The following is a 26,069-nucleotide window of genomic DNA, read 5'->3' as shown; positions in this document are numbered from 1 at the left end:
GGCTGTCCCCACCACCCTGGGGGCCAGATGTATCCTTATCCCAGAGCAGGCACCCAGTGCTCCAGCTCTGGGCATGACCTCAGTCTGGGGTAGAATGGTCTTGAGAAAGTGCTCCCCACCAGGACAACCTGCTTCCCAGACTGCATGGGGTGTGGTGTCCACGCTAGGGTAAGGAGGCCAGACTGATGTCCGGGGTAACCCCAGCAAAGTTCCTGGCTCTGGGCATGACAGCCCCAAGCTCCCATGCCAGCCCCCAAGCTGACACTGGACCTCGGGCCTGCAAGAAGATGTGACCAGCGCACTGTGCAAGGAGTACACGGGCTGGGGAGGTGGGGTACACCCCAGGCGAGGACTCTAGGCCAGAGCACTGTCACAGAGCAACGCTCTGACCCATGCGAACCTGGCCACTTGCTCTGACTTTGGAAGCCAGGAGGTTGGTTGGTCCACGTCACGGAGGCATTTGGTGGTGTAGATCTGCCCAGTGGGCAGAGGTGGATGGGTTGAGCCTCCTCAGCTGGACTCAAGGGCTTCGAGGGGCTAAGGATGAACAGGGAGCCCCTAGGTGGTTCACCTCTGGGCGCATCCCCAGTGCGTCTGTAAGACTCGGCTCAGAGCTCAGTTCTGCGGGTCACAGACCCAGAGAAGTCACAGCTGTGAAATGTGGAAGCTAGGGTTCAAACAGACTGTGGCGCCGAGGCCTGTGCCCTCCCCCACAGGACACTATCACTGAGTTGCCCTCCCAGGCCCAGGTTCCCAGCATCACGGCCAGAACCCGGAGGCACTCCACCCTGTCCTGGCGCCCTGGACCCTCTGCTCCCTTCCTCCTGCTGCAGCCTCACCCCTACACAGGCCACTTAGTTGGCACCAAGCAGATGCCTCAAGCTGGGCATGGTGGTGCTCACCTGGAATCCCAGCTACCTGGGAAGCTGAGGCAGGAGAATCCCAAGTTCAAGGCTAAGTTGGCAACTTGAGACCCTGTCTCAAAATCAGATTTAAAAGATCTGGGGACGCGGTCCCCTGCCTGTGTCTCAAGTGTCACACATGCACTTTGGACACATCCTTGTTTCCTAAGAGGGGAATTCATCTGAGGACTCCAGAACCAGGCTTCCAGCAGCCCCTGCCCATCCAGCCCACGAACCTTCCTGTGCCCCTCCTGTGGCCGAAGGGGAGACCTATGGGCCTGGGGCTGTCTGGAGGCCCCTGGAGCCCCTTCCCAAGGCCGTCCCACCTCCTGCATGCTTCTAGGGAGTAGCTCTTTTCTGTTTTCAAGAAATTTCTGTTCTGGGGCTTGTCCTTCCTTTGCAGTAGTTTTGATTGTAATTTTCCATTTCTATTTGTACATTAAAGTTAAAAATTAAATATTGATACAAAACTAAAGAAAAAATAAAAGATCTGGGGATGTGGCTCAGTGATAGAGTACCCCTAAGTTCAATCCTCAGTACAAAAAACAAACAAAAAAAACAAAACCCAAAAGCCTCAATAAATCAGTTGGAGTCTCTTTTTTTAAATATAGTTGTAGGTGGACGCAATGCCTTTATTTTATTTCTACCTGGTGCTGAGGATCCAACCCAGGGCCTCATTTGTGCTAGGCGAGTGTTCTACCACTATGCCACAACCCCAGCCCCAGCTGGGTCCCTTACACCAGAAACAGCCCCACCTGTGCTCAGCCTGACCCCTCTCCGCACCATTTTGAATCCAGCCAGCGGCTCTCAAATGAGCCCTACATTAGGGCTGAGAACTGATGTTCATTATTCGAGAACTTCAGGGTGGTTAATTGGCATTTATTTCCCCAGGTCCACACCTCGAGGCTGAGATGACGCTGTTCCTGCCAGCTGCAGGCAGGCCGTGTAACGAGGCTGTGCCAGGGCCCTCACCTCACCTGCCCTCACCAGGGTCAAGTGTAGCCCTGCCATGGTCACTGCAAGGGGTGTGGGGGGCTTTTCTGCCACTGCTCCCCCCAAAGACCATCCCCCAAATCAAACAAACCTCAGTTAAAACCCCATCCCTGCAATCCTGGCTCTTTCTGAGCCTCTGTTTCTCTGTTTTCAAATTCTAAGGCAGATGAGACCCAAATTCCTAAAGTATGCAGCACAGTCACCCGCTGCCATGTCACCCAGGCCCTTGGGTCTCAACTTGTCCCCCTGAAGCTCGTCATCTTCCTCCCAACTTGCCCCTCAATCATCACACTGCTGCCCCCAGGAGCCCACTCCAGTAGTCTGGGTGTCACCTGGGACCCCTCTCTCCTTGCCCTCCGGCTATCACCAGGCCCCAACCATCAGACCACTTAAGTGGTCCACTCGCCTGTCCTCAACTGCCCCCGACAGCCATATCCTGGAGGCCTCCACCTCCCTGGATTCTCAGCCCAGCCTCCTGACGGGTCTGCCAGCCATGTCTCTCTGCTCTCCCACCCCGTGAAAACCGGCCTTGGCAGCCAGAAAGCCTTCCCTACCTTTTATCAAGTCACTCTGCTTTTAAAATTTTCAATGGCTCCCCATTGCCCTCAGGACAAAGTTCAGCCTCCATTTCAGATTAGATCCAGAGTCCTCCATGGCTCGTCCCCACCTCTCCCACCTCCCTCCTTGGCCGGATGCCAGGCAGCCCGGAACATGTCTTTTCTCCTCCTTCATCTGCCCTGATGAATTTCCACCTCAAGGCTGGGCTTGGGCACCAGCTCCTCTAGGAAGTCTTTTTTGGTGGGCACACTGGGTGAGGCTTCTCTGAGGTTCCACAGCCCCCAGGCTTCTGTCTTTCTTGCCTGCAGAGGAACGTGTACCTAGGAGGTGTCCAGATGTGAGCACTTCAGCTCCCCACAAGGTGTGCACACAGGGAAGCAAGAGGACTGCGGAATCCAGACCTCCCTCCATTAAGAAGCAGTCCTGCTGGAAGCAGGGGCGCAGCCCATTATCCCAGCAGCTTGGGAGGCTGAGGCAGGAGGATCACGAGTTCGAATTTAGTGAGGCTCTAATCAACTCAGCGAGACCCTGTGTCTAAATAAAATATGAAAAAGGGCTGGGAATGTGCTCAGTGGTTACGCACCCTTGGGATCAATCCCCATTACCAAAAAAAGGACTCCTCAGCAGGGCTCGCTGGCACACACCTGAAATTCCAGAGACTCTGGAGCCGAGGCAGGAGGATCACAAGTTTGAGGCCAACCTTGGCAACTTAATGAGACCCTGACTCCAAAAAAACAAAATAAAAAAGAACTGGGGATGTAGTTCAGAGGCAAATTGTCCCTGGGTTCAATCCCCAATGCAGAAAAAAGAAAGGAAAGAAAAGAGAAGAAAGGAAAAGAAAAGAAAGACAGATACCCTTCTGGGTCCCTGAGGATGCTCTAGGCTCAGCCAGGGACTTGGCAGGGTCCTCGGATCAGGTGCCTTCTCCTGGCCCTGATGGGCAGAGGCCAGGGCCCACTGAGCCCCTACGCCGGTACATCGCCTGCCCTGGGCTCTGCAGGACACACAGTTCTCTCCTAACCAGACCATTACTACCATCTGCTCTTCCAAGTATTTCATTAGCCCCCTGAAGCAAACCCAGGAGCCTCATGGGCCAAGTCCAAGCCCAGCAGCAGGCCATCAATTTTCCTGCCACATTGGTGGCAAAAGTAATTTCCCAGCCCCGGCCCAGCACTAGCTGGTCTCCTCACTAGGGCTGGAACAGCGTTCTCCTGGTCTCTGTCCTCCCAGGCTCTCCACAACAACCCGCAGCTCTCTGGGCGGCACCTCTTGGGGGGCCCCTCCCCTCCTGGATGACTCCCCCGCTCTCCCCACTTGCCCTCGCCCCCTCCCCTGCTGACCCCACTCTGCTCCAACTGCACAAACCCACTTATTGCTTCCGCGCCCTCCTGCCTTGTGCCGGCTGCTGCCCACCTGGTGCGCCTTCCCCACCTCCTTCCAGGAAAATGAAGATCAAATGTCACCTCTGGGATTCCTGCCTGCACGGCCCAGGAAGACAGGCTCCCCACTCCGAGCCCTGTCGGAACACAGTGTGACTGTTTATGGCCCCATTCTTCAGGTCACTGTGCTGTCCTCTCTTTGCTTTTGGTTTTCCAGCCAGACTGGAGTCTCCTATCTTCTCCCAAGCCTCAAATGTTTTGAGGACAAAGAAGAGAAAGCACGTCGGGGTCAAGTCTTCCTTCCCTAGCACCCTGTCCTCCTGCATCTGCATGTGTCTGCTAAGTGTCAGGCTGCACGGTCTCTGCTACATGAGGACCTGGACCTTCATGTCACTTGCTGGGCCAGAAAGACCTGCTTCAGAACCGGGAGGTCTCAGGGTGCCAGCCAATTGAACAGAGTCCTAGAACCCAGGGCCACTGCCGAGGGTTCCCAGACCAACTCCTTTCCAGGGTTTCTTGCAGGCCAAACTCCAGTTCTGTTGCTCCCTGGCTACGTGACCTGGTCTCCTGTCCATCCCGGGTGGAGGCTGCCTTGGGTTACCTGCTCCTGCCAACATGGAGCTGTGCAGCTGCCGCCCAGCCCAGGGCATTTGGTTCCCTTGTCTGCTTGGCGGGTGTCGCCGTCTGCGGCCCTTCCGTGTTTTCCTGAGGCTGCTAGGTTGCCCTTGAGTGATCCCTCAGGCCCAGTTTAGATCCCAGCCCTGCCTCTCATTTGCTATTTGGTTCTGGTCATATTACCCCACCCCTGTGCCCCAGCTCTTTTGAAAATGGAGACACTCTCCCTTGTTGGCCAGGGCTGGGCAAGGCACACAGAGGGCAAGGGTGATGGCTTAGTCACACGCAGCGCTTTGGCAGGCAGCATCCCAGCCCCTGCCTCCGGGAAACACCCCCACCGCCATGTCCAGAGGCGGCCGCAGGAACCCAGGCAGAGCCGTGGGGGAAGGAGTGCGAGGTGGGTGCGGCAGCCTGGGCCAGGCCCTGGAAGCGGTGGCTCCTCCAGCTGGCCTCAGTCTCCCGCGGCCACCCTGACCTCTGGGTCTGTGGCAGGTGGCCGGCAGTGATGAAGACACAGCAGCTGTCCGTTGTCAGGGAGGGGCCTTCCTGGTGCCCCAGCAACCACGACGCATGGATAGTAAGGAGACACGGAGGCGCAGGGTCTCAGGCCTCCGTCCCAAAGCTAATAAATGTTATTGATGTGTGGGAAGGGAGGGAGGAAGGGGGCCGCTCCAAACCATCAGGACTGATTTATTGGTTAATTAGTGGTTTCTACAGCCACAGACTTCCCCACTGCGAGAGGGGGCAGGGAGGGAGGGGCCGCAGGGCAGCTAGGGCCGCTGGGAGGCCAGCTGGGGCCACAAGTGAAACTCAGTGTCTCTCCTGAGCCTTAGCTAATGGAATAACGCAGGATGTTTGGACCAGGGAATGGACCCGGGACCTGACTGGTAAAGCGAAGCCTGACTAGCCCTTTGGCCTGAGTAGCCAAGCAGAGCACCCCCGCCCCCCACTCTCTCTTTCGCAGGCTACTGAACCCAGGGTCTCACACAAGTTGGGTAAATACTTTACCAGAGTTACAACCCCAGCCCTTTTAAATTTTTATTTTGAGATAGGGTCTTGCTAAGTAGGTGAGGTTGATCTCCAATTTGAGATCCTCCTTCCTCAGCCTCCCAAGCAGCTGGGATTACAGACATTTGCCATGGTGCTTGTTACAGAACACTCTTAAGGAAGAAAACTGGAAACTCTCAGAGTTTTGGGGAGAATCCAGTCAGCTGTGACAAGCTGGGGAGCTGCAGGTTTGTACACATGAAGCAGGAAGAACCAAGAAAAACTGCGGGAACCATGGAGATAGAGAGAAGAGGCCCCAGAAGTAGAAAAGGAAGACCACTGATTAGAAATGCTTTGACAGCCACAGGTTCAAACGCACTCTTCCAAACATTAGCTATGTGACCTTGGACAATCACTAAGCCTCTCTGATCCTTGATGTCTACAGTTGTAAAATGAGACTAATCCTGTTTATCTTGTAAGGCTGTCTTAACAATTAAAGAAAGTAGGGCTGGGGATATAGCTGGGTTGGTAGAGCGCTTGCCTTGTAAGCACAAGGCCCTGGGTTCAATCCCCAGCACTGAAAAACAAACAAACAAAAAAAGGTAGCGCTATGTGAGATACACAAATATTTGCTATTAGCTGCTAGTATTAAATTACCTAGAACAGGGTCTGGACAGAGAAGGGTCTTGGTAACAGGTAATGAGGAAGCAGGACCTGGAAGGTGTCCACCAGATGGATAGGTAGAGCGACTGTCCTCCTGGCTAGCTTTGGACAGAACCAGCGACGCGGGGCTGGGCCCGGCTGGGTGGACCCATTTTCCTCTCAGGAGCGTCCACTGCACTGGAACCCCAAATCTGCCACCGATCTGCCACTGCTCTGCTTCCTGAGAGAGCTGTTGGCCTTGGCCAGGTCCCCTAGCCCAGAGGCGTCTTGCTCTGCAGGAAGGGGACAGGCAGACAGATGGACGGACACCAGCCGAGTCCAGAGGGCAAGGTTTATTCAGGTCCTCGGGCGCACAGGGCTCGCCCGGCCTCTCCAAGGTGGGTGGGCTCCCTGCCCCAGCCACCGCCGGCCGGCAGCCTTCCGCGAGGCCCGGCGTGCCCAGGGCAGCCCACGGGGCCCGAAGACGCCGGGCCAACGCGACGGAGGGCGCGGCGGGCGCTCGCGGGGCAGCCGGCGTGGTGGCGGCGGCGGCCGCCGCAGGGCCACAGGCGGCGGAAGCGCGCGCGGAAGTGGCGCGAGGCAAGCGCGTAGACGAGCGGGTTGAGGCAGGAGTTGGCGTAGGCCAGGCAGTGCGAGGCCAGGCGGCAGGCGTAGGTGGTGGGGCTGAAGGCGAAGCGGCCGTACCAGAAGCAGAGGATGAGCGCGTGGTGCGGGCCCCAGCAGAGCGCGTAGAGCGCGGCCACCGCCAGCATGGCGCGCCCCGCGCGGCCCGTGGCCCGCCGCCGCGCCTCCGCCGCCGCCGCGCCCGCGGGGCCCACGGCGGCCCACAGGAAGCGCAGCGTGCGCCCGTAGGCCAGGCTCACCACGGCCACCGGCAGCAGGTAGCCCGCGGCGAAGGTGGCCACGTCCAGGGCGCGGCGGCGCGCGTCCTCCCAGGCGGGCACGCAGAGCTCGAGCGCGCCGTAGCGCACCGTGCCGTAGTAGCTGAGGTAGGGCGCCGAGAAGAGCGCCGCCAGCAGCCACACCAGGCCCACGGCGGCGCGCGCGTTGCGCGGTGTGCGCAGGGCCCGCGAGCGCAGCGGGTGCCGCACGGCCAGGTACCTGCGGGCGGCGGTGCGGGGTCAGCACGCGGGCGGCGGCCTTCCCCCGCCGGCCCGTGTCCACGCCCCAGCGCAGGGGACCTGGGCCCGGGTGGACCTTGAGCTCCTGGTCTGAACGGTCGGGGGTTCCTACAGACTCAGGGCGCTAACAGGCTACGTGCTGAGAGCCAAGCCTGGCCCCTAGCACGGCGCAGTCGCCCCTCGATGTTATTTTATTTTTCAGTTTTTGGTGTTGGGCGCTACACCCACAGCCCTTTTTATTTTTATTTGGAGACAGGGTCTCGCTAAGTTGCTGAGGCTGGTCTCGAAATTTCAGTGGTCCTGTCTCAGCCTCCCAAGTCGCTGGGATTACAGGCGGGCACTTAGATGTTACGAATTCTTAGACATCCAGGATGCTTTTATATAGGAATCAAGTAAGGCTAAAACAGGTGACTTGCCCAGGGTTATCAACTAGGCCCTGGGCCAAGTTTCAAGCCACAGGACGCAGGCATGCGCATGCCCTGGGCTTGGTGTGATCAGCTGTAAAATACCTTATTAGCACATTGGGAATTTCTTCTGCCACGAATTTCACACTTACAGAACACCTCCTCTGTGCTAGGTACCGTGTCAACACTGAGACCGAAGAGATGTCCCCTGGACTCTGGTGGTGGTGGGGAGGACAGGATCCCCTGAGGCACCCCCTGCAGTGGCCCAGAAGGCTTTCCTTCTCTCCCTCCCCATCCCTTGTTGGCCCCTCACTGTCTCCTTCCTAAGGCCAGTGAGCATCTGTTCCGGTCTCCCTCCCCAGCTGGGCCCCAGCACAGCGCACCTGTCCACCGAGACGGCAGCTAGGGTGAAGCTGCTGGCATACATGGTGAGGTAGATGAGCAGGTGTACGGCCTTACAGACCAGGGCCCCGAAGAGCCAGGCCTCCAGCGTGTAGATGGCGGCCTGGAAGGGCACGCAGCACAGGATGAAGCAGAGGTCAGCCACCGCCAGGTTGAGGATGAACAGATCCGTGGTGCTGCCTGGCTCCTGCCAGGCACTTGGGCCTGGCTGCAGCAGCACCGCCAGCACCAGTCCATTGCCCACTGTGCCCAGCATGAAGATGAGGGCAAAGACCACAGGCACTGCCACGGCCCCCACACTTCCCGGGCTCGCCAGTGAAATGTTCTGGGTGTTAGCCATCTCCCCATCAGATGGACACCTGGGGAAGAGAAGCTGGAGTCCTCAGGCAGTGTGTCCCCTGCTCTGGGCACTTGTCCTGGAGGCCCTAGTTTCCCCAGCCTGGGTCTGGCTGGGCGTCCTGGACTGGAAGCTCACGGGAAATGGCAGAGAAGGAGCAAAGCCTAAAGTCAGTACTCAGAGCCACTGTGGGAGCAAGTCCCTGGTAGTCACATTGGCGGGGTTGGGGGAATGCAGTTCCTCAGATTCCTAGGGAACACTCCTATGACCCGGGGTGCAGAGGACTGCTTGAGTTATGGACAGACACCTCCAGCTCGTGAGGCAGATGAAGGCCATAGAACAGGTGAGATCTGACAGGTGGGGGAGGGGCGGCATCAATCCCAGGAGCTTGTGTATTTCCCTTATTTCTCCAAGTGACTCTGAAGCTCAGGGGAGACCCTTGGACATGGATTTGGGACTTTCTCTGACTTCAGGCAGGTAGCCTTAACAAAATGTGTGACATCCCTAAGTCACTGGTGAGTCTGGTCTAGTGAGATTCCCCACAAGGGCAAAGCTAGGAAGACCGTAGGGTCTTTATTGAACATGGAGAAATTAAGGCCCAGAGAGGGAACATGGTGGTGAATGGCACACCTTGGGTGCATCTTGGTAGCCTGGCTCCTAGGCTGGAAGGCTCACCGGAGACTGTAACGTGGCACCTCTGATAACCTTATCCTTGCCCATCCCGGAGCCCACACCTACTACCTGTGGATCCCCTTGCATGCTGGGACAATGGGGGTAGGGACGAATTAGGAGCTGGGTAGGGAAGCAGGGAGGAGGGAAGAAGGGCGCCGCCTGCCCCCACCCAGGACCCAGCATGCAGCAAGCCCCCAAAGCCCAGGATGGGCAAAACCCACCTCAGCCCTGGGCACGGGGCCCTCCTGGGTGGGAACAGCCAAGCTCGGGCTGCCTCCTGGCTCAGCGGCTGTGCCTCCCGGCAGGTACAGCTCTGCCTCCTACTTCTCCCTCTTCGCCTTCAAGGCCCCTCCTCTCCTCTGCCCCCTCTGCTGAGTTGGGCTTGGGCACTCCCTCCAGAGTAGCCACCAGCCACCCCGCTCACTCCTGATTCCCCGGGTGGCATGCTCTTCTGCCTGGCTCTTCTCTGCCTTTCTGCGTTGCTGCTGCCTCGTTCTCTCTTTCCTGGGAGTAACCATTGATCTCGCTCTCTCAGATTGGCTTTGTGGTTAACCCCTCCGTGCCCAGAGCCCAGCCTGTTCCTGACACTCCCACCTCCGTAAGCCCTGCTGATGACTCCGCCCCTCTCCTCTCCCCTCTCTACACCAATCCACAGGAAGAAAGGGTAGGCTGCGTAGTCCTTGTGTGTATGTGTGTGGTCCTGGGGATTAAATCCAGGGACTCTATCACTGAGCTACATCCCCAGCCCTCCCCACCTTCTTTTGGAAAAGATCTCATTAAGTTGCTGAGGCTGGTCTTGAATTTGTGATCCTCCTGCCTCAGCCTCCTGAGTAGCTGGGATTACAGGAGTATGCCACCAGGTCTGGCTGAATTCCTAGTCTTAAAAGGCTTCCCTGAGCTGGGAAGCCAGTCCATGAGCACCCTTCCTGCAGACTCCGGGTAGGACCCCCTCCTCAGGCCCTGTAAACGCCCAGAAAGCCATCTCCTCTAAACTTGTTCCAAGGGCTTAGTCCAGCTGAAAACCAGATAGTTCAGGAACCTAAGCATTTCTCTTTAGCTTGAGGATAACAGGGAACTAGTGAAGGTTCTAGAGCAGGGACATGTCTGGTTTATTGTGACCTGGGGTCAAATGAATGGACAGAGAGGGAGAGATCGATGAGTGACCTATTAGGAGCCTCTTCTCCAGGCAAGAGCCAAAGAGGTCAGGAGGTCTAGGTGAGTGGCTGTGTGACTCCACCATGGGGTGTGGCCTGGGCCCTTGGAGTGGCACACAGCCAAATGCTTCCAGAGGACAGAGCAGCTGGCACCTGGATGGGCGCGGCGGACTAGATTTATAATCAGGAGGTTGCTGGTACCTTGGGCAGGTGTAGTGAGGCAGAAAGCAGTTTGCCATGAGTCCAGGAAGGGTCTTTCTAGAAACGGACGGGAGGAGGGACTGTGAAGGGTGCTGGCAGAGCTGAGTCTTCCACTGGAGGCCAGAGGAGCTGGGGAAGACCCTGGGATCAGCTCCTCCAAAGAGGTGACTCTGAAGCCAGTTTCACCTAGTAGAGAATCCCCCAAACGTTGACAGAGACTTAGTGCATTGAAGCTATTGGGAATCAGATCTAGACTCTCCAAACCTGAATCCAGAACCATCAAAACTGAGTGAGGGCATTAGCGGTGTAGGATCTTGGGCTCCCGGAGCAGGGGAACTGTAAGCTTCCAGGCTTGGTGTGGTGGTGTTTTAGAATCACGGACAGCAGCAGCCCTGGCACTCAGGAATCCCAGAATGGGTTGGAAAGCCTCTTAGACCCATGATGGCTGCTCTGGCTCCTTGGGAGCTCCCTGCCCTCAGTGCCTCTCCTCCAGGGGGCTGGGCTGGCAGTACTAGGGCCCAGGGAGCAGATACGGCAGAGGAGGAGGGGCAAGGGAGGGGGAGGGGTGGCCACGGAAAGAGTGGCTGGCAGGCCTGCCATGCTGTCATGACCCGACCTCCAGCGGGTCCCCGCTGCCACCTCCTCCCATTACTCCTGCTCTGCCCGTGGCCCTGCTCGTGGCTGCGCCTCTCAACCAAGGGCCCGATGCATAGGATGTGGACCGTGCGTCCTGGGAGCGGTCCCCCGAGCTCTGGGCCCCGCAGGGCACCGACTTGCTGCTGATCCGCAGCCGCCCCTCAGGTCCTGCGCGACCCTACGGCTTGTCACGGGTGTTTGGCGACCACCGTTATGCGCCCAAGCAGAAACACATGCGCCCAAATCGGTTGTGAGTCTGCCGTGCGCCCCCTACGACCCCTTCTAGGCGGCGGAGGCGTCTCACAGTGGCGGACCCGGCAAGGGCGGATGGACACGCTGAGCCGCAAGCTGGCCCACTGTATGGGGTGCTGCCGCGGCCAGCTGGCCTAAGAGGTCGCTGTGCTGCCGCTGCCCGCACTGCCGGCGAGGAGCTCAACACCAGCAGCGGCGCCCAGGAGCTGCAGGAGGCTCCGGAGGCCACTGGCTGGTGGACCTCGCCTCCATGGCCTCACCTGGTCTTCGGTAGACCTGGGCCCTGTATTCTGGCCCCGCCACACCGACAGCGACGTCACCTCCTGACTGTTCCTGGCCACCAGGCATGACCTGCAGGCCGGCGCAGTCACGCACCTCAAGCTGCTGCTCTGGCACTGCTGGATGAGTCCCCAGCTGCCACTGGGCCAGGTACCCCTCCACTCCCCCCACCCCCCCGCAGCAGCGCGCCAGGCGCCAAGTGCTCTACCCCCGTGGTGGTGGCGGGCGAGCGTTCCTACCGCTGACACAGCTGCCGCAGTGCCGCCTGATCCCTTAGAGCACCAGGACCTCCTGCCGACTGCCCCAAGCTCCTCTGGACTGCAGGCCAGGATGCCCAGAATCTCAGCCTTAAGCACCTGCAGGATTGGGCCAGAGCTCGCCCTGATCAACCACCCCAAAGTGTCCAGGCACAGCAGGGCTGCAGGCGCCAGAGATGTGGGCCTGGTTTCTTGTTCTTAATGAAAAGGGGCCTTTTCCTCCTACGTAGCACGCCAGGCAAACTACACGCTTTCCAAGGCCACACCACGCGGAGGCTGGAGCTGCAGACTCAAAACTCGCTCCCCACCCCCACCAGCACCGCCAGCCCACAAGGCCGAGCCCTAAGAGCCATGCAGGCGTTCTCCGGTGGCACATGTAGCACCAGGGGAGGCGACTATGGCAAAGAGGCTGGCACCTCCAAGAGGGGAGTGGCGAGTTGTTGGGAGGAAAAAGGGAGGTTGGAGCCTTGGAGCAGCGGATCGGCCCTCTTGGCCTTGCCTGCGGGCCGCCCAAATCGTGCAGTCCAAGGCCAGCAGTCTGGAGGAGGCGGAGCGGGCGGCGAGCGGTAGCGGCTCAAGCCTGATATCGCTGCGCCCCCTGGCGACTGACCGTGAGGCCGCAGGCCTTGGAAGGAACGCCATGGAAAGGCCTAGACCTCAGTGTAACAGCCTCTGTACTGTAGAGCAAATTGGGACACCCAGGAAATGGGGCTTGCCTCCGGTCACGGAGTCAGGGACAAAGTGGGCTGGAACAGCGTTCCAGATTGTCAGGGGCTTCTCCAGTAGCGATTCACATGCTTTTCTTTGGGACCTAAATGCCCTACCTCTCCTCCCAAACGTGGGCATGGGCACCCCATCTCTTCTTGTCTGGGTAGCTAGAGGACATTCTGTGGATGGGGCAGAGGACAGGTATCCACCCATGCGAGACTTGGGGGGCTACAGAACAGGGTGGCCTGGGGAAGGGTCCACGGAGTGCAGCTGAGCCAACAGTGTCCCCGCCTACTGCCGAGACACTCTCTGTGTTAATTTGGAGAGGTCACCCCGGGAGGGGCCGTCCTCCTGAAGGAGCCTCCCTTGCAGCCCTGGCTCCTGCCTGTCGTCACCCCACCACAGGACTGGGCCTGCGCAGAGAATAAAGCAGACCAGAGTGTCACGCCACTTCTCACGCTCTTGTTTCACACCCTCGTGGCACAGGCCTGGGCCTTGGCTCTACTTGTCCGTCCAGAGCTCAGGGCAGTGCCCCGTGCAACCGCCCCACCTCCATGAAGGCCTCCACACAGCGGTCAATGTCCTCCTCGCTGTGCACCGCTGAGATCTGGACCCGGATCCGGGCCTTGCCCTTGGGAACCACAGGGTAGCTGAATCCGATGACAAAGATGCCTGTGGAGGTGACAGCAAGAGCTCATGCAGAGGGCGGGCTCTGGAGACGCGGCACAGTGCCAACCTCCCCGAGGCCTGCGAGGGAAGCAGCTGCCCAAGGTCTCAGACGTGCTGCCGGTGGTCGGGTTGCCGGGAGGGACCGCGGCAGGTCTAGAGAGGGGACGCGGGGAGGAGGCGTTCCCAGTCTACCCCGTTTCTTTCCTTGGGATCCTCATGGGTCCTCCTGCCCCAGCTGCCTTACCTCGCTTCAGCATGTCATCTGCCATGTGAGAGGCCAGCTGGGCGTCACCCAGCATTACAGGGCAGATGGGGTGACTGGCTCCTGAGATGGTGAAGCCAGCAGCCTCCATTTTAGTGCGGAACCTGTGGACACAGCAGGGCGGCACTGAGAAGCATCCACAGGGCTGCTGCTGGGCACGTGGCCCAGGACCTGTGTCCAGATTTGCAAGAAGATCCAATAAAGATTCTTCAGGGCAGCTGAGGAAACAGGCGCAGGGCAGGCAGAACAAGATAGGTGGAAAGAGGGCTGACCAGCGGGGACACGGAGACCACAGGCACAGGCAGAGCACCTGCGGGCCGGGAAGCCCGCACCACATCCCCCCTCCGCCTGCCCCTCCCTGCTGGGAACCGCACCGCTGGGTCTTGGCAGCCATGGACCGGACAATGGTGCTACTCTCCATGAGCAGGTCCAGGGCCTTGGAGGCACAGCCCACGACAGCAGGCGGGAGACTGTTGGAGAAGAGGTAGGGCCGGGACCGCTGCCGTAGCAGGGACACCAGAGGCCCAGGTCCTGTCGTGTAGCCCCCTGAGAACAAGCGAGAGGGGAGGGGTGGGTCGGGCAGAGCCGACCCCGAGCCCCCCAGGGACAGTAGTGCTGCCCTCGCCTCTGCTGCCCCGCCTGCCCTGATACCCCTCGAAGCACCTGATGCTCCGCCCAGTGCCTTCCCCAGGGTGGAGTTGATGATGGTGACCTGGTCCATCACGCCCAGCAGCTCGTCGGTGCCCCTGCAAGGGAAGCAGCCATGGCTGCCACTGGCCTCCTGAGAGCCAGACTCATGGGTCAGGCGGGGCTGGCATCCCGGTTTTCCACCCACCCTCGGGTGCCATGTGCTCCCACCGTCCTGTGGGCCCCAGGACGCCGGTGGCGTGACTTTCGTCCACAAAGACCAGAGCACCATACTGAGAGGCGAGGCGGCAGATCTCCTGCAGGGGGGCGATGTCCCCATCCATGGAAAAGGCTCCATCGGTGGCCACTAGGCGCAGCCGCTGTTTCTACAGGTAAGAAAGAGCGGGTGGTAAGTACTGTGGTGAGCTGGGCCAAAGCACCTGCCCGTGTGCTTCCTGGGGACCTGAGAGGTGGGCATGGGGGCGCGCCACCTTTCTTCCCCGCCTGTGCCTTACATGCCTCTTCCAGGGCAGTCCAGAGCCGCACGCAGCCCCTGGGCAGTGAGAGGTGTCTCGGGCCTCAGGCTCCTGGGTCCAGTCCCAGAGGGCCGGCTGAGGTGAAGCCAGGTCCTACCACTGTTTCTACCTCTCCTAGAGGTGCCCGCTGCCCTCGGGCAGCTGGCGCAACAGAACACAGCTGTGTGGCTGAAGGCTCTGGGTTGGAGACCTGGTGGCTTCAGACCTCCAGGCCGTGCCCGAATGGGAGCCTCGGTGCCTTCACCACGGAGGCTGAGGGCGAGCCCAGGTCCTTGCCCCAGAGCCTCATCCCACCTGGGCCTCCTGCAGCTTGGCTTCCAGGTCCGCCATGTCCAGGTGACAGTATCGGTACTTGTGGGCCCTGCACAGCCGGATGCCGTCAATGATGGAGGCGTGGTTCAGCTCATCTGACAGGACGGCATCCTCGGGGGTCAGCAGAGCCTGAGGGAGGCAGCTCCAGGAGTCCTCGCCCAGCCTCCGGCCCCTTCCCCCAGGGCCCCCAGGTCAGAGCTTACTGCCAGCCCTTCCTCTGGGCAGGGAAGCCAGGTGCCCTCCCCAGCCCCAGCCCCAGCCAGCCCCAGCCTTCCTCCTAGAACACCTGCCAGGCCCTCCCGTGACCTCTGTAAGAAAGGGCACTCGAGTGTCCAGGCACAGCAGCAGCTTCCTTCTGGCTTCTCCACTGGCCCACCCTAAACCATCCATGACCAGCTCCCATGCACAGCCTCCACGTACCTCAAAGAGGCCAGCGTTGGCATCAAAACAGCTGGGATAGAGGATGGCATCCTCCCGCTGGTGGAAGCGGGCTATCTTGGCTTCTAGATTCTTGTGGATGCTCTAAAACATGTACACGAGCCAGGTGGAGTCACGTGGGACAAGTCCTAGGAGACAGAGGCTCAGAGGGCCTCACACACCCAGCACAGAGCCCAGAAGGCCAGCAGCCTCAGCCTTGCCTGCCCGCCTTCTACACTCCGAGGCCTTATCCCTCTCTCTGCACCACACAGGCAATTCCAGAGCGGCAGCAATCTGACAGATGGTTCCTACCAAGTTGGGGACTTGCTAGGTTTCCCATCCTGGGTGGATCTAATGGAGGAATTGTGGGTGCTGATGGGGAAAGAAGACATTTTCCTTTTTAAAAAAAAAAAAAAATTATTTTGAAACAGGGTCTTGCTGAGTTGCTAAGGCTGGCCTCTAACTTGTGATCCTCCTGCCTTAGTCTCCCAAGTCACTGGAATTACAGGCTAGAGAAGATGTCTTCCTAATAGCAAATGGAGTATCCCTTGGGTTGCTTCATGGCAAAGAAGAGGATTACATAAGTAACTGTTCATCTGAGTGTCTGCATCTTAGATTTGAAAGCCGTTTGGTCTGGCTAGGGATTTTTGTTTTATTTTTTTTTTTTTTTTGGGGGGGGCGGGATCCAGGGACATTAAAACACTGAGCCACACCCCCAGCCCTATTTTGTATTTTATTTAGAGACAGGGTCTCACTGAGTTGCTTAGGGCCTCACCATTGCTGAGGCTGGCTTTGAACTCAAGATCCTGCTGCCTCAGCCTCCCAAGCTGCTGGGATTACAGGCATGTGTCCCCACCCCCAGCTGGCTAGGGTTTTGTAGGAGAGTTCCTGTGTGGGAGACAGGGGTTCTGCCCTGATGTTTATTTCACCCTTACTTCTCTTCGAGAAAAAAGTGTGCCAGGCCACCTGGGTTCAAATTCCACCATGACAAGCTGTATGCTTTCGGACAAATCACAACCTCTTTGGGCCTCCAAGGCCTCATGTCGACAACAGATCAGAACAGCATCTATCACTCAAGATCGTTAAGAGGATATTAGTGAGTTACTATTTGGAATGTCCTTGCGACATAGTAAGTACTGAATATATTTCATGTTTAACGTGAATACGTTTTATCACACAATAAATAGTAGTCAAAATTTATGAAGTGTGGATCAGGCACTGTTCTAAGGATTTTTACTTGTACTAACTCTTTAATTTCTAACAGTCCTATTAAGTACTATTTTCCCCATTTTACCAATGAAGGGAACCAGAAATTAGGACACTTGCCCAGAGTGACAGAGCTCATAAATGACAGCACTAGGAACCAACACTCCAGAACCCTCGTTCACAAGCCCTGCCTTCCCCTCCTCCTGCAGTCGTGCACGCGTGAGGCACTCTGCTCTGCAGGTGGGGAAACAGAAGCTGGGAAAGGTAGTTTCTTACCTTGAGGTGTCTCAGCAAGAGGCCCGCGCCCAGCCTTTCTATGAGCCCACTCTGGGGCTAGCATGGGCCCAGGGCACTGGGATTAGCTGAGCTGGCGAAACCAGCCCTGCTGACTGTGGGAAGCAGACAGCAGGGACCAGCAACTGCCACCCCCAACATCCGCTGTGTACCTGGGTCCCACAGATGAAGCGGACTGAGCTCAGGCCAGCTCCGAACTCCTCCATAGCCTGCAGACCAGCCTGGATCACCTCGGGGTGGCTGCTCAGGCCTAGGTAGTTGTTGGCACAGAAGTTAAGGATCCCTGAAGAAAAGGGCAAGAGATGACACAGTGTCTCAGGCAGGGTGGGAAGGTCACAGCGCCAGGCCCCAGAGAAATGGCCCAGAGGGGAAAGGAACCTGGATTCACCGGTAAGGAGGCTACAATCACACAGATGCTCCGTTCTGGGATGGAGGCCAGGATGGGGGCTGGTGAACCCCCAGAAGGCACTGAAGCCAACAGCTACAGAGAAGGAGGATCAGCGAGGGGTCCCTGCTCAGTGCTGCACTGTGAAGGATGAGGATTTAAACCCTGGAGTGAATCACATCCCACCAGAGGAACTCAGCCATTCGTCACAGGCTTCTCCTGTCCCCGCAGACCCCACCAACCCCTCTTCTAGGTCTTGATTTCCTTGTGGGTAAAAGGACAGGGCTGGGTGAGATGCCCACTACAGGGTTTTTTGGGTTTTTTTGGTACCAGAAATTGAACTCAGGGGTACTTAACCACTGAGCCCTATCTCTTCCCCTTTTTAAAAAATATTTTATTTGACACAGGGTCTCACTGAATTGCTTAGGGTCTTGCTAAGTTGCTGAGGCTGGCCTTGAATGCATGATCCTCCTGCCTCAGCCTCCTGAGCTGCTGGGATTACAGGCATGTGCCACCATGCCTGGCCCCACTGCAGTTTTGATTCCAGAGTTTATTTTGCTGCCCATACAGAATTGCAACCCCAATGGTGGTGCCTCTGAGGCCTCGGTCAATTATGAAGCCCAAAGGCAACACGGCTGACCTGAGGAGGAACCTGAAGCCTGAGGAGAGGAAGGTTCACACTCTGGGCAAGGTGAGGACAGGATGAGAACTTGATCTCATGTCCTATCTTTGGTGCATGTGTGTGGTGCTGGGGATTGAACCCAGGGGTTCGCTACCCCTAAACTACATCCCTAGCCCTTTTGATTTTTAATTTTGAGACAGGTCTTATCAAGTTGCCCAGGTTGGCCTTGAACTTGTGGATCTCCTGCCTCACCCTCGAGAATAGCTGGGATTACAGGTGTGCACCAGCCCAGCTAACCTCCCATCTTTTGATTAAATACCTCTGCATTCTTCTGGGCCCCTCTGGCTGGGGGTTCTGTTGGACAGTACCTGGATGGAGGACAGGGTTTCTGCCTCTGACCCTCTTTTTACCCTCACCTTTCCGAGAGGACAGGTAATGATAACCACATAGTCAGGTGCATGGACCCCCAGTGCCTTCTGGGGGTCCATGTTTCCCCTGGGGGAAGACAAGGATTTCCTAGACTTCCAAAGGAATACATCAGTACCAAGGAATTCAGGTCTATTTCCTAGGGAGACAGCAGGTCCTGGAGCCTGTTGCTAACCGTTGCCCATCTGAGGCCAGTACAAGTAAGACTGGCAGTGACCACTGCTTGCAGTGAAATGAGGGAGACCTGATGGGGACCATGCATGTGTGGCTTCTGTAGCAACCCTGGAACTTGCTTGCTGGTTTTGACTTTGAAATTGCCCTCTCTGGCCAGTTAGCTGAATTTCCAGGTCCAGTATCCCACAACTACCTGCAGCAAGCTGGGGGTTTCTGGGCAAATCACATCTCTGAATTCCAACTTTTGCAACTGTAAATGAGATTAGTCAATCCTATATTTAGAGACTAGCAGAAGTCCACGTGCGAAAATTAGTAGAGCCTCTTCACACAGCAGCCGCTTAAGAATAGATTTTCCCACCACCTTTCCTTGAAACCACAGGTGGGAGCCAGCTGGGTCTCTTCTCACAGGGCGAGGCCTCGGTCTATCCCTGTCCTCTGCGCCAAGAAGGGTAAATCACTTCCCGTCGTCGGAACGAGTTTAACCAGGTTAGAGTTAACACTGGGAAGCCATAGCAGCCTGACAGATGGGAAGGGGACCCGGAGCTACCTTATGCAGGCGCCGCCCCCAATCCCAGCTCCGACTCTAGAATCTCCATTACTGTGCGAGCCCCGGACAAGCCCTCGACCAGCCAGCCAGGTCGGACGATTCCCAGGAGCGGAAGTTACCTCCGGAGACGCCATCCACATGGATGTACGGCCCCTGGCGGGAGGTGATGATCCGCTCACTCTTCCAGGTGCCAGCGGCGCGGATGCCTTCCAGCTCCCGCTCCAGGATGCCGCGCAGCTGAGCCACCGCTGACTGCGCGCGACTGCCGCAGGGAGCCCGGGAGAGCGCAGCGCGCCAGAAGCTGCCAGCCCACATCTCGCCTACCGTGCCAGTGCACGCCCGCCAGCCCGGTGCCGTGTGCAAGGCGGCCGCGGACGGTCACGTGGCCGGGGGCCGGGCCGCGGCAGCCAATCGCAGCGAGAGGGGCCCACTTCAAGGGGCGTGGCGGCATCAGCCAAGGACGAGAGCCGATGCATTTGTAAAGAACTGGAGGAAGTAGCGCCCGGGTCCAGCCCAGCCAGGCTGCCACCCCGTTCCCATCCCCTGCCTACACGCTCGCCTCTCGGAGGGTTGTCCCCCGGACCCCAGAGGCGGGAGCCTAGAGGAAGGCTGAGGCCCGTCCTACCTCTTCCAATCCTAAGGTCTGCGTCCGGCCCTGGGGACGCCCCCGCCCCGGGGCATTCTCAGGTGCACACTTGGCCCCAGAAGTCCCCCCGCTGCGCGCCAGCCCCACTTCTCCGCGTTCTCCTCCCGTCTTAAAGGTGTAGAAAAGTACATCGCCCCAGGTTTTTTTTTTTTTTTTTCCTTTTCCCAGTTTTATTTTAAAGTTTTAAAATTACAACGACAGCGAATCTTTTCCCGGCACAAATAACACTTGTTTAAAAAAAAAAAAAAAAAAGTTGGGGGGTCGCGCAAGTGCGCGAGTCTGCTATTAAAAATAAGAGGAAGACAACTGTACAGATTTTTTCTCCCCGCTGCCTGCGAGACGTGGTCCAGCCCTAGACAGGCATATATACATACACACATGCACAGACCTGGCTCTAACACTACTTAGCAAGTTCCAAACAGCTGCAGGGTCCTGCCGTCCACTCCCCGCCCCCCTCCCGCCTACCACCACTTATAAAAGTAAAAAGAGGTCGAGAGGTTTTTAAGTGGCTACTGGGCCCAAGTAAAGCCACGTCTTACACAGGAGGGACAACAAAAAGTCCTCCTAGGGCACAATCCATCAATCATGTGGAGAAACCCAAGTTTCAACAGGGCACACTGAGGCACTTGGCTGGCTGACTCCCCCCCTTCCCCCTCCCATTTAACAGGGGGCTTTGCAAAGCCACAAAGACCCTCCAATGGCTAGTTTCTAGCTGACTGGGAGAAGCACTAGCTTCTCCCAACCAGCTGTCACTTGGACCCCCCTCCCCTTCCCTAAGATAACAGAGAGGCCACAAGGGCAGATTAACAAAAGTGAGAAGGAAACTGGGCTTGGACCTGCCACTGCTGGCCACTGGGAGGTCGGCCCAGGGAGAGTTTTCTCCACGTCTGTGCCGCTGGCGGCTGCCACCCCTTTCCTCCCCACCAAGGGTTCCGAAACTCTCAAAAGGGGTGCCCGAGCTCAAGACGTGGGAGACAGTCCTACAGCCCCCATCCCTGCTGCCTCTGGGCTAGCCAGAGCAAACCGCCTGGCTGTTCCCTCCTCCCCCATCTGCCTTCAGCAGACAAACCCCCAACACACACCCACCCGAATCCCTACCCCTAAGATTACTAGCAAATCAATAGAACACAAGTGAGCACATCCTCATCACACCCGGACGGGGTCTGTGGCTCGGTCCTTGGGAGTTACCCCCCCAATTTCTAAGGAATCCACATTATCTCTTATAAAGTCAGAACAGAAAGGGGTGAAGGGTTGCAGATGAGGATGGACAGAGCAGAAAGGAGAAAAGTATTTACAGAAAAGAGAGGAAGGAGCGTCCATGGGAAAGCCTCCACTGTCACTTCTTCTTGCCGGCCCTCTTGGCACTGGACTTGGCTTTGGGCTTCACTGGCTTGGCCTTCTTGGGCTTGGACGCCCTGACGGGCTTGGCTTTGACAACCTTGGGAGTTTTGGTCTTCCTGGGCGTGGCAGCCGGCTTCTTCTTGGCCTTCTTGACTGGGGGGGCTTTGGGCTTCTTGCTTGAGGCTTTGGTGGCAGCCTTCTTGGGCTTGGTGGCCTTCTTTGGCGTGGCCACCTTCTTGACTTCCTTCTTGGTCTTCTTGAAGGCCACTGACCTCTTGGGCTCGTCGCTCTTGGCCAGACGGAAGGAGCCGGAGGCACCCACCCCTTTGGTTTGCTTGAGGACACCGGTGGTCACCAGGCGCTTGATGGACAGCTTGATCTGGGAGTCGGCGTTCTCACCCACCTTGTAGTGACTCTTGATATACTTCTGGATGGACTGGCGCGAGGAGCCGGCGCGGTTCTTCTCGGCCTGGATGGCGGCCACGATCATGTCTGAATACTTGGGGTGGTCTGTGGACTTCTTGGAGGCCTTGGCCCGCTTGGGTTTGGCCGCAGGAGTGGACGTGGAGTTCTCGGTCATGGTGGCCCGCCGGGTGCTGCTGTGGAAGGCGCCTTCCAAAGGACCAGCCCTGGTCGGAGGCTGGGCAAAGCCCGAGTCGGGGTCTGCTCTCGGGCCCCTGACCAGCTGGCCAGTCCCGAGTCCGGCTGTCGGGGTCGCGGGCGAAGGGTCGCGGCCTCTCCTGCCGGGCACGGGCCGCGGGAGGGCTAGCGGGGCCCGGCCGCGCCGGTGTGCGCTCGGCGCGGGCGCCTGGCTGAGGCTCGGGCTCGGGCTCCTGCTCTGCCTCTGCCTCTGCCTCCGCCTCCGCCTCCTCTGCCTCCCTTTTCCTAGCTCCGCGTCTGGCGCTCGGGCGGCGCATCCGGGTATTTAGCGGCGGCGGGCGGACCGCGGTGAGGACAGGGCTGCTGGCTGCCTGCTCCCGGCCCGGAATGGCGCCGCGCCGCCGCCATCTGTGTTTCTTCCGCCGAGCAAATCCGACCTTTCCCCACGGCCCGGGCCTTCCCGCCCCCCGCCGCCGCCCGGGGCCGCTGCCCGGCTCCCTGGGCTCCCCTGCCGGGCGGCCCGCCGGCCCCGCCGCCGCCCCCCGCGCCCGCCACGCGCCCCAAACGGCGCCGAGGACCGCTGGCGCGCCGGCACATTTCCCCTTTGCGGGGGGCTGGCTCTGCGGCGCCGGGGAGCCCCGCGGCGGGAGGCGCCCCGTTGCAAAGCGCCCCCCTGGCGCTACCTGCGACCCCGCTCCCGGCCCGCTGCGGCGCCCCCCAGCCCGGCGGAGCGGCCGGAAAGCAGCCCCAACTAACACACGCGGCCCCGAGCGGGGAGACTCCCAGCCGGGCCGGGCCGGGACAGGGGGGAGGGGTCGCTCCCCCGGGGTCCGGCCACCTCTCGGGGGTCGCCCCGCCCCCGTCCCCCGCCCCCCCGCCCCCTGCCCGTCCGCGGGCCCCCCAGGGAAACTTTCCCTGGAAGAGTTGGAAGAGCACTTTCCAGCTTTGTCCCTTCCCCCTCCTGAGGCCTCCTCCAGCGAGCCCCCCGGCTCACGCCTGGAGGTCCCCTCCTGAGGCCGAGCCCCCGTAGGGCTGGGTCCCCAGGGAGGTGGCAGGGGCCCCCGGGCGCCTGCCGCCCTCCCGGAGGACCCCCGCATCCCTAACGGAGAGTTCGTTTCCGTGCCTCCCTCAGCCTGGAAGCTTTGGGGTGTCGCAGGCAGAGCTCGCTGCCCGCACCCCTGAGGCCCAGCCTGGGGGTCCCGCCCCGCTCCCAAGGTCGCTGGGAGGCTCTGGGTGCAGGCGTGGGGGATCCACAATGGAGGAGCTGCCTCAGAGGCTAGCCAGTCGGTCCTGGGGGCCCTGAGTGCTTTAGAGACTGGAAAGCAGGGCGCTTGGGGTTGCCCGAGGAGAGGTCCCACTGCGTGGGTCGTGACTGATCCTCCGGAGGAGTGCAGTTGTTCAGGGAGCCCACCGCCATTTTGCTGGGAAGATGCACTGTCTTTGTTAAAATGTAAACACTTCCTCCCGCACTGCTCGGCAGGTACCGACCAAGTGGACGAGGGGCGCCTGGGTCTGTAGGTGGTCCTGGGCTTGGGGTGGGGCTTCAGGGGTCAGATGCCAGCAGAAGGGATCCCAGAGACCCTAGGACTCCTGCTCACGTGCCACGTCTGCTTGGCAAGGGACTCTGGGGCTAGGACTCGGGGATGCTTGCTCCCTGGGCCCCTCCCTCAAACAACCAGCTTTTATTCCCTTAGCAAAAAGGTCTGTCACTCTGTAATCAAACAATCCCCTGGGAGTGGGTTTTGATAGCTGGGCAAAATGGAGATCACATCCCTGTGCGCAGCCCGTCCTGCCGGGGAGGGGGTGTGGGGGGAGGAAGGTGTAGGATCGGGGATGGTAACGGGCGGCTGGGCGGGCCCCTACTGGACCTGGGAGTCTCTTGAGACCGAGGCGAGTTAGTGGGTTCCCCCATTCACGCCGTGGGATGGGTTAATCCAAATGAACGGGGGAGGGGTGGGGGGAGGGGTGGCCCGAGACCCGTGCAGACGCCTGCTCCCAGGGCTTATCTGGTGGCCCAGGCCCGGGAGAGCAGTCGCGAAGGGCAGGTTAGTTGGAAAGGTCAAGGTTCTCATTTCTGTGATGTCAGTTGCCCTGAGGTTTCCTGATTTGAAAACACAACGCAGGTTTGTTTTGCTTATTTTCAAAGACAATTCTCCGGGTGCCACTAAGATCTGGATGGGAAATACATACCCCAATAGCCGCCCCTATATCCAAGATGTGGCACCCTGCGCCACCCCTGTATCCAAGATGCTCCACGTGCACCCCGCCCCCGAGTCCATTCTGCCTTAGAATAACGACGGTTGAATCCAGTGACATGATGCTGAAATACATCATTCGCACAGCGCACGACAGTTTGCAAAGTGCTGTTCACCAGTTTCTTGGTCCTTTGTGCCTGCCGCCCGGGAGGCAATGTGACCAGCACCCCCAGCACCCCACTTCACCGGGGACCAGCGGGCTTGGGAGGAGTCGGGGAGGGCAGCGCCGGCTCGGCTCGCGGCGCCCCCGGCCCTCAGTTTTTGGCGGCTTTCCCCGCCCATCCAGGCGACCTGTAATTCTCTCCCGGAACGGAAGCCAGAAATGGGGGAGGGGTCGCGACCAGGCGCCGGCCACCAGCGGCGGACACCCTGCTCCCGCCTTTGCCGCCCGGTCCCTGTTGGGAGGCGCTGGAAGGGAATGAAGGGGTCCCGGGGCTGGGGGCCCAGCCCGGCCGCGGGGAGGCGCAGGATGAGGAGAGGCCGCCTCGCCCGCGGGCACTGCAGGTCGGCTCCCGGCCCCTCGCCGGCGGCTCTCGGGTCCCTCCCGGCGCAGAGCCGCTGCCGGCGGGCAGAGGGCCGCCCCCGCCCCCGTACGCGCGGCCCTTTAAAAGCCCCGAGCGCCGGGCTGCGGGAGCCGCTCCTGGGAAATGTAGTCCCCGCGCCGCCCCCGCCGACCCTTGCGCCTCCCGCGCGGGCCCCGCGGAGCACCCCGGCTTCTCCGCCTGTCGGAAAGGGGCGCCGCCTCCTCGGGTCGGTGCGAAGGGCCACTGACGTCCTGCGCGGAGCAGTGCACGCCGCGTGCCAGGGTCACGCCCTTACCAGCGCGGGGAACGGGTCGGGGTACCAGCGTTAACTGCGCCCTGGACACATCTCCAAGTCACAGACGGGAGGCCCAGAAGGCTTGATGGCCAAGCATGGCTGACACGCCTAGCCCAGGCCCCCTCCATCCGCCGCCCGGGGGCTTGCGAGACCTGGCAAGGTCGCTCACTCGTGTTCTGGGCTTAGGAATCCCAGCGTGTCCGCTTCCTAGGGGCCAGTCTGGGTTACGCGCCAAGATCCAGCCGTGAATGAGAGGGAGAGGAGAGAAGCATAAGGAACAAACTACAGGAGAAAGGTTGTACAGTGTATTGGAAAGTGATAATTGCAAAAAAAGATCAGAGCAGGGCGGGGAAGTAGAGGCAGTACTGAAGGGAGTGGTTTGCAGTTTTAAACAGGGTGGTCCCGGGAGCCTCATTAAGAAGCTAACGTCTGAGCAAAGATTTGAAGAGGGTGAGGGAGGGAGCCATTTTTATTCTCAGAGGAAGAATCTTCCAAGCAAGGGAAGAGCTACCGCAAAGGCCCTGTGGTAGGAATGTGCAGAGTGACTGGATCAAGGTGGACAATGGGAAGAGAGTTTAAAAAAGTTTGAAGGGTGGACAAGTAAGGCTTACAAGGAGGAATCTGGGGAGGCCACTGCGCTTGAATCCAATGACAGGCTTTTTTGTGTAGGAACTTAGATTTCTACTGAGTGAGAAGGGAGCTATGGGCAAGTTCGGAGCCGAGGAGGGACATGAACCCACTGGCAGGCAACTCCGGCTGCTATGTGGAGAAGAGGCTGCTGAGGCCCAGGCTAGCAGCAGGTTAGGAGGCCGTTGCAGGGGGCCAGGTGATCAGGGAAGGACGAGGACAGGCGGGGACCTGATGTGGGGAGGCGCTGGCAGAGGACACCAGGAGGGGGCCGCAGAGGGGCTGGAGGGAAATGGGTGGAGGAGGGATGTGTCCTGAGGCCTCAGGAAGGGGCGTGTGTCAGGCACCACGGGCCAGGGCAGTGGCCTGTCCACCCTGCTGAACCGAAGCTGTCCTTATCTAGAAGCTGAAGCCGTTGGGGGCTCTGAGAGCGCCTCCAGCCTCCGCGAACGCACAGGCAGGGATTGGGGCCCGGGTTCAGTCTCTCCTTCAGGAACAAGAGGAAGCAAGAGCTCTGGGGAGGAAGGACTCCCCGGGATCAGGGGCTGGGCTGGGAGGACAGATGGGATTTGCACAGGAACGGTGGGGGCAGCAGTCCAATCCAAGGCACGGGGGCAGGAAGGGACGTGGGTGTCTTCACAGCGCAGGAAGGGGACTGGACGTGGAGAGCAGCAGGAGGAGGCAGGCACAGGAGCTGCGTGCAGGGGAAGGAAGGGCCGTGCGTGACACTGCCTTCCACAGGCCGCGGGCTGGGCGGGCTGCAGAGGGCAGGCTGCAGAGGGCA

General features: G+C 59.3%; 3 protein-coding genes across 4 annotated transcripts; all 3 read right to left on the bottom strand.

Moving 5' to 3' along the window:
- Window positions 1-5,628: 5,628 nt before the first annotated feature.
- Window positions 5,629-9,749, bottom strand: GALR3 (galanin receptor 3). The gene is made up of 3 exons (XM_079140127.1): window positions 9,255-9,749; window positions 8,006-8,383; window positions 5,629-7,198 (listed from the first exon to the last, which is right to left on the bottom strand). Exons 2-3 carry the CDS (start codon window positions 8,362-8,364, stop codon window positions 6,430-6,432), a joined length of 1,128 nt encoding a protein of 375 aa, XP_078996253.1. The 5' UTR covers window positions 8,365-8,383; window positions 9,255-9,749; the 3' UTR covers window positions 5,629-6,429.
- Window positions 9,750-13,016: 3,267 nt separating this feature from the next.
- Window positions 13,017-19,366, bottom strand: GCAT (glycine C-acetyltransferase). Of its 2 annotated transcripts, XM_079140569.1 has the most exons (9): window positions 19,117-19,364; window positions 16,996-17,126; window positions 15,347-15,448; window positions 14,909-15,055; window positions 14,310-14,464; window positions 14,115-14,197; window positions 13,826-13,997; window positions 13,434-13,555; window positions 13,017-13,192 (listed from the first exon to the last, which is right to left on the bottom strand). In XM_079140569.1, exons 1-9 carry the CDS (start codon window positions 19,310-19,312, stop codon window positions 13,041-13,043), a joined length of 1,260 nt encoding a protein of 419 aa, XP_078996695.1. In that variant the 5' UTR covers window positions 19,313-19,364; the 3' UTR covers window positions 13,017-13,040. The 2 variants fall into 2 exon arrangements, with proteins under 2 accessions (XP_078996695.1, XP_078996694.1); XM_079140568.1 differs by having other exon boundaries at window positions 13,826-14,197; window positions 19,117-19,366.
- A 514-nt stretch (window positions 19,367-19,880) lies between these two features.
- Window positions 19,881-21,923, bottom strand: H1-0 (H1.0 linker histone). The gene has a single exon (XM_079140570.1). It carries the CDS (start codon window positions 21,562-21,564, stop codon window positions 20,980-20,982), a length of 585 nt encoding a protein of 194 aa, XP_078996696.1. The 5' UTR covers window positions 21,565-21,923; the 3' UTR covers window positions 19,881-20,979.
- Window positions 21,924-26,069: the final 4,146 nt, after the last annotated feature.

Source organism: Sciurus vulgaris (genome assembly GCF_902686455.1).
Source record: "Sciurus vulgaris genome assembly, chromosome: 5".
NCBI lineage: Eukaryota > Metazoa > Chordata > Mammalia > Rodentia > Sciuridae > Sciurus > Sciurus vulgaris.
The sequence above is the reverse complement of the archived record's forward strand: the minus strand, read 5'-3'. Positions and strand labels throughout refer to the sequence as shown.